This window comes from Nyctibius grandis, chromosome 11 (genome assembly GCF_013368605.1).
Source record: "Nyctibius grandis isolate bNycGra1 chromosome 11, bNycGra1.pri, whole genome shotgun sequence".
Lineage (NCBI taxonomy): Eukaryota > Metazoa > Chordata > Aves > Nyctibiiformes > Nyctibiidae > Nyctibius > Nyctibius grandis.
The window spans coordinates 20,229,003-20,236,289 of record NC_090668.1 but is presented as its reverse complement, the minus strand read 5'-3'; the positions used below and the strand labels follow the sequence as shown (position 1 = coordinate 20,236,289).

At 45.0% G+C, this 7,287-nt stretch overlaps 1 protein-coding gene across 3 annotated transcripts in view; it reads right to left on the bottom strand.

The window, feature by feature from the left end:
• Positions 1 to 1,270: 1,270 nt before the first annotated feature.
• SV2B (synaptic vesicle glycoprotein 2B) overlaps positions 1,271 to 7,287 on the bottom strand; it is a 64,270-nt gene continuing 58,253 nt past the window's right edge. For all 3 annotated transcript variants that reach the window (XM_068410449.1, XM_068410450.1, XM_068410451.1), the window contains one exon: positions 1,271 to 6,361. In XM_068410449.1, the coding sequence (XP_068266550.1) occupies positions 6,178 to 6,361 (184 nt within the window). In that variant the 3' untranslated portion in view covers positions 1,271 to 6,177. The remainder of the gene's footprint in view (positions 6,362 to 7,287) is intronic.

The following is a 7,287-nucleotide window of genomic DNA, read 5'->3' as shown; positions in this document are numbered from 1 at the left end:
GATTTTTCCTGCTTACTGAGGCTTCAGCCTTACGAAGAATGTCAACTAGCCTGGAGTAAGGACCTCTTGAAAGCACCTCCAAGGCTTTCAGTGCAAATCTCTGACCTTTATTTAAAAGCCCACTTCTTAGAAAATGCTTTTTCATGTTGTTTGCTAATATAAGCTTCCTACATAAAGGCAGAACACACACAAGAGGCTTACAGACTGATGACTCCAGAGCTCTGTACTCTGCAGTTGGACATGAGCATTGCAAAATTCACAGCTAGCAGCTCCCACCTGAGACCAGTCCTCACCAGCTCCCACCTGAGACCAGTCCTCACCAGCTCCCCCAGCCTGCTGCTGGCTTTGGTTCACCCACTGGGACCCCAGCTCAGATGGGTCCTATGGGACCTGGCTGAACCTGAGCTGAGGAAAAAAAATCCTTGATTTAGTCTCCTGATGATGGAGGTACCTTCGTGATGCCTTTACTACGTTTCCAATACCTCTGGCTCTTTATCTCTCATTTGAATATTAGCTTTAGCATGCTGCTTTTGCAGTGTACATGAAGAGAGGACCAAACGCTGATTGACCTGACAACCTTTCAGCACCTGAATGTCTTATCAAGAAGCCGGAGTTGACTCAGACTCAAAAGCCTCATGACCTTCAGTGGGTCTGGAGCAAGAGAGATCACTGCATTTTATGGAATACATAAAGTTGAAATTCATGCATAAACTCCATAGTCTGCCAACAAGCCCCCACTGCTTATGCCATGAGCTCTTTTCTCTCACAGTTGGTGTTGTGGGGGTGTCTGTCGTCCTGCTCTGAAAGCGTGGGGTGGATAGTTAGATTTATATAAAGAGCCGCAAATAAAAAAAAGAGCACACATTCTGAGAAATACATCCGTAACAGTGTACCCTGTCGTCTAACGGTGTACCCAGCTACAAGAAGAAACTTTTTTTTGACATATTCTTCTTACAAAGCAGAGTTTATCCTCCCGATTTTGCATGGCGCTTAAAAATATTTCGTGCTTTCTCCCCCAGAAAACTTTTCTGGATATAGTTTCTCGTGTAGTGTGTTAGGAAGTACACAGTGTAATAAAATGGTGGTAGGAGGGAGATTTAATTGAGGTGGGATTGTTTGAGAGAGCGAGGACATACACATAGCAAACATCAGAGGAAGTCCCCACATTGTCAGGGTACTAAGTCCCCCATGACAGCCCTTGTAAAAGGACTCAAAGTGCCCATTAAACACAAACACTACAAGAATAATTCTTCCAGCTTTTTAATGTGACAGAGAGAACAAAAACAAAGTCCATTGGAACAGCTGCAATTTCCAGTGACAACCAGACACAGATCAAATTAAAAAAAAAATAAAAGAAGAAAGGTTTCAAATGAAGAAAAGGAACCAAGGGACTGGAATTGGCTATTTCACACACAGAGCCGACAGAACATCTAAATGAAATGTTTCATTAAATGCACGACACTGGGTGTTATTTACAGTGGAACTTGCAGTGTGTGTACATTTATACAGCACTAGCATCACATACAGCAAAGAAATTTCTTTCGTTTTGTTTCCTTCACAGTTCCCAGGATTGATTCTTCCTAAAAGCAGCATTTGCTAATACGAGGGTGAGAAACTGAGCGAGAAACTTGATGGAAACCTAATGTACGGGGCTCAAATCTACATAAACCTAAAAATACGCTCTCCAGTTTTGTGCGTCCTTTGGAAAGTCAAAGGACATAAGCAGGGAACATAAATGGACCTAGGGCCTCCTTAACAATATCAGAATATACTCTGTTGTTGGAGGTCTCAAAGCAGGACCTGGAAGAGACCTGCACGTCTGCAGAAAGCTCAGCTCCATGCAGCCTCGCTCTGTGCCCCGGTGTGAACCCAGCCCAGGGGCTGGACTGCTCCCAGGCTCAGGGAAGATCCCTTAGTGCACCTCTCCAGCATCACCGAAGGACATCAGGCTGCCTGACCACTCCCCAGTGTGCAGAACATCTGGCTCTGGATACGGCTTTTCCAAGAGTGACCCTTTTCTTAGTCCAAAAGATCCATATACCGCTGTTTATGTCACAGCATTTCAAGGGGATGAGTATCTTATGGGCAAGGAGGGGATCACCCTATCCAGCCCCAAGCTGCAGCCACCACCAGTAGGATGCAGCAGAGCCAAAGGCAGTGTCAGGAGCCGTCCTGCACAACTGAAGTAAAGGAGTAGGTATACAATAACCAGTTAAATCAACAGGGAATATAAGGAGGCAGAACTCATCATAATACCACTGGTCTTTTGTAATAGTATCAACAGTGCTTCGTGTTCCTCTAAATGTCTGTTTCTGCAGGCTCAGAAACTCAGTAATGAACTCCTCCCGTGACCCCCCGTTACACTGCTGTACAGATAAAGACACTAAGTCACAGCAGGCCAGTTTGGATTCCCTAGACCCGTCTTTTCCATGCCACAAATTCCCTGGCTAAGTGACTGGACCGGTGTGCCACGCATGCATGAAGAGGTCCGGCTGTCCTCTAGAAGAGGTCTTCGGGGTTTAAGGCAAGTCTCCTGTCTTGGTCCTCTGTGCCCCTGTTGCAGTCAAGTTCATGAATCTGAAGAAATAGTGCTCTGCAGGGATCATCAGTGGACATGTGGTCAGCAGTTTTCTCTGTGGATGGTCCAGTGTACCCAAGACAAGGAGGCTGTTCACTGTGGCAAACATAGGAACCAATGGAGGAGGCATGCTGGCCCTTGCACTGCAGGCATGATGCTGATTTTACTGTAGAAATAAAGCTGAGCCATCAGAGGACGTGCCTGATGAGAAATCTTCCCCTGCACGGTGCTCCAGGGCTCTGTGGCTCAGGCTCAGCCTAGCAAGTAGCCCACAGCTTGAAACTAAGACCCGAATCAAAAAGCCAATGCTGAGGTGACTGCACCCATCAACCGTTTTGCTCTGGAGCACAACAGTGTGAAGCCTACACTGATTTAGACCATGACAAGGACAATAAACGCATCAGGAGTATTGACTAAGCCTTGTTCGTGATGAAGTTGGATGGGAGATGTCAGCCCAAGTGTCACAAAGGCAAATGCCTGAGCTGCAGCCGTTGCCCTGGATTTCTCTGTTACGGAAGGAGAGGAGCAGGGCCATCCAGGGCAATCCATCTTCTCTCGGCGTGGTGCCTGAGAGTGGTCACACATGTTGCCTATGCCTTTTAACTCAGAAAATGGGAACCCAGGTTGATGAGTCCAGATCCAGAGATCTAACTCATAGGTGCCTAAGGCTAGGCGATACAGTTTCCCCTTAGCTTTTCCTTTCTTCCTTCTCTGTTCATTGTTCTCCTTTCCCAGGTCCCTGTGTACAAGTTGCAGTGTGTGTTTGCACTTCTGTATTAGGTCACGAACTCCCTGGTGAGGTGTCAGGGACAGGAGCCTTGTCACGACACATGTGCATTGTTCCCTAGCCCTCAGGTGACTGACCAATGAGTTTTAGGGGTGCAAAGAGTTTCTACAGGCATGTGGGTAGCCTGAATGACATTGAAAGCAAGATCCTATTGCTCTTTCCCTTGTTCCAGCTAATCTCTCAAAGGTGAGGTTTAGCAACCTGTGAAAGAGCCATTCCGTAAAGAAGAAAGGTTTTTAAGACTGGATAATATTTCCTAATATTATTTTGCCATTTCTATCTCCTCAAGACCTCAATTTCTTCCTTTTCCTGAAAATTAACAGAGAAGTTTTGCAAAATAAATTATGTCTTTAGTGTCACCGTACAAAGTCAATGGAGAACACAGATAGTCAGGTTTGCTGTCAGAGCACTGGATGATATGTAAATAAGAGTGCTTCGCAAAATAAACAGAGAGAAGTTCTGGCTCCACAGAGCAGCACAACAGAATAGTTCAAAAAATAAAACAAATTTTTTTTCCCCTGATTGCAATGTGATAATTGGCCCAACAAAATGGCTGAAACAGAAAGACCATGGTGATCTTTTGTGTTGAAGTACATATTTAGCTGCTTCTCACCGCGCAAAAGGACCAGACATTCTAAGAGGAAAAAACCCACATTCTGGGCTGTGATTCTCAACAGAAGCTGTGAACCGCTGCCAAAGGACATAATTACATTCACTCCTACCTTAGAGAAGGAACCTTGCTGTTTTGAAGACAAGTCAGAAAAGGGCCCTAAGCTACCCATAAAATGAAGAAATGAGGCATAATAAGCTCGGTTATTACAGCAGCTTGTGATTTTACCAATTCCATAAACCTCAGAATAAATCTCAAAAATCCCAAATAGCCCATTGCAGCCTAGCTGCTCCGTAAGCGTTTATCCCTGATTGATACAGTGATAAAATTGATGCTCATTAGAGGGTTTTGCCTCATCGGCAAGGATTTGCCTCTTGTGATCTAACCACGCTCCGTGTCCTTCAGCTGTCCTCTGCAGCAGCACCGACACCGACTCCCACAGTTGCGTGGGGCTGGCCCTGGTGTCAGCTCTTAGTGTATTTGACTGTCTCCGTGCAGCTGAAGGCAAAGGTGTTAGACTTCAGTCCTGCTGGATTTCAGCCTACCCTGCATGTTTTTCTTAAAAAAAAAAAAAAAAAGTGGAAAAAAAAGAGGGATCCAAAAAAAAGGTAAATAGGAAGATCATTAGCAAAAGTACAAAAGAATTTTTTTATGTCACAAAATATCCTGGTGAGACAAATTCCCTGCATTATGTGACAGTTTCTGATCAATCCTGGTCTATTGCTGAGCTTGTTGAAAGGGTCTAATTAGCACTATCTACTCAGTTGTGAGCATTGGTGTGTTACTTAACAGTATGCATGGCATTCTTGCTTGCCAAGAAAGTATATCCAAAAATACACAACTCACTTTGCTTCTAGATGCAACACAATTTAACTCATATGATAAAAAGTGCATATGAATTTCAAAAACGGTCTTTACAGGATATCAAACTTAACTGCCACTTAATGGCGAATTTAATGTTCTGTACAGTGAAAGCTTGCTGCGTGCATTCCCTGCGTAACAAGTTAAATGGCTTTAAGTAACTGTGCTTACAGTGTTTCAATGAGACCCAAGTATTCTTTAAATAATATGGCTAAAATGCTGGTAAATTCACAGTTACCATACTCTAGGTATTAGACAAAAAGTCCCCTATTTACACTGGATAATATGTACACATTTGGTTTGTGGAATGCTCCAACATCATATCAACTTCTCCTCGTAGGAAAGTCGTAGGAAAAAAACCCCTCTTAATCATCATAGAAACGTACATTCCCAGTCATCAATACATTTAAATATTTGGTGTCTGGATATAAAGGATGAAGTGTCACTAAGCTGGTCATGACTCCAGATAATCCTGAATTAGTGGGGTTAGTTTTTCATGTCTCTCTCAAGATCTTCTTAAGGGTGCAGAATTAAAAATCATAAATGTTAATAGCTGATCACTTCAATGTGTGTATGTATGCTTGCAAGTATGTGCAAATATATATATATATAAAATTATGTATATATTTCTCTCCCAGACCAAGAAGGTGCCTACTGATTCTCTATACCCAAGTGAAGACAGTAAAGGGCTTTGAAACCTGATTCTTCAGAGTGCCGAGCACCTGCCCTCGTATCCTCCAGAAATCAGGACTCTTGCACCCTTTCAGGCGGTCCAGGTGGTAACCCCAAATTCAAGACAGCCGGGGTCACTAGTCACATTTGTAGCTCTTGTCCCTATTGCTGGAGCTCACCTACAGTAGGTTTGTTACCCGCCTCCCCTTCGGATGCCCTTCATGTCTGAGCACAGCTGATAGGAGTTGCCAAGGAGCGCTGGGCAGGGCAGGCAGTATCTCACAGCTCGGCAGAGGCAGGAGGGGGTCAGGATCTGTTCTCCTGAGGGACACGCTCACACCCATGCAGGCGCACACATGCACGAAGCCGCTGTTCGCGTCCTGTGTCATTACACTGGGATGGAGAGGGAAAGGGTAGACTCCCAGCGTAGGCAAGGTTAAACCCAAGATCTGCAAGGGGTGTGTGGTGGCTGCATGCACCAGTCGTGGCTGTAAAAGGGTCAGAAACTAGGGGTTTTGTTTTATCCCTTTGGGGTCTTCTTTCCCTCTGCCCTCTCTCTTTGAGGTATCGACAGAACAGTCTAGAAATGGACATTTTGATTTTTCCAAACATGGTTCTCTGTTGTTCCTCTTCTACTTCTGCCCCCCTGACCCCCCTGGCCTCAGTTGCTCACATCAGGACCTGGTCTCGGGTCTCTGGCAGGCGCAAAGCGAGCAGGCCACCTCCAACAAGAGCAGAGGAAGCCAGAAGGATGGGAACCACCTTGGTTATCCCTACGAAGGAGGCAAAGATTGAGTTCCCCAGGATGGCACCAAACTTGCAAAGCCCATTGAGGATGCCAAAGGCTGTCGCCCTGAGGGGAAGAAAAGCAGAAAGCAAGGGTTAGGAGGGAGGTTCTTGGCATAACTACAGAAGATCTGGATGGATAATTTTGTGAATGCTCTTATGTTGCCCAGGCTACGCTTCTAGCAAGTAAAGTCAGGCAGAATAAATAAATAAATAAATAAATAAATATCGCTGTTTTGCATGTCTGTGTGAATGAGAACGTCTGTGTGTACTCGTTTCTCCTTTTCATCTCAGCTTCTCCCTAGCCCTTAAGTGGCCCACTATGACAGTCTTTGCCCTCCCCAAAGACAGCAGGACACAATCTGCTCTAGAACTTGTAAAAGCCCTTCCAAGCACTGGCTGGAATGGGTTGTCACCAGAGAAACAACCAGGGCTCTCCTCCAAATCCTGCTGCGTCCAGCAGCTAAAAGCACATTGCCTTCAAAGCACAGTCCTCCTTCCCTTCTTCCCATAACAGCCTGAAAAAGGTAAAAAAAAGGCTTATAATGATGTTGCAAGGAAAGATTTCATCTGCAGCACATTCTCACAAAGTTTCCTGTGCTGCCTCATCCTCCAAACCATTCTGTGCACATGGTTGTCTCCAGGTTGTGGAGGGAAGGCTGTCACAGTGATGAGCTATAACAAAAGGCTGGGGGATACAGTCTGAAAGGCCAGACCTCCACACACATCCATGGCAATGACAGAATCCATAGTTTATCTGCCTGTAATTTCCATACGCCCACACAACTCCCTGCGTACAAGCCACCACTCATGCAGAATTATGTTTGCAAATGTCTGTGTTGATCCAGTATAGCTGCAGGACTACCCAACCCTTAAGGACTGGTGAAAACAAAAAAAAAATACACCTCTCCCATCTACGTATATCTAGAGTGACTTTTTCCATCAGGAACCAAGAGGACATCAGAAACCCTCTCTCAGAGGGTGGAGACTAAA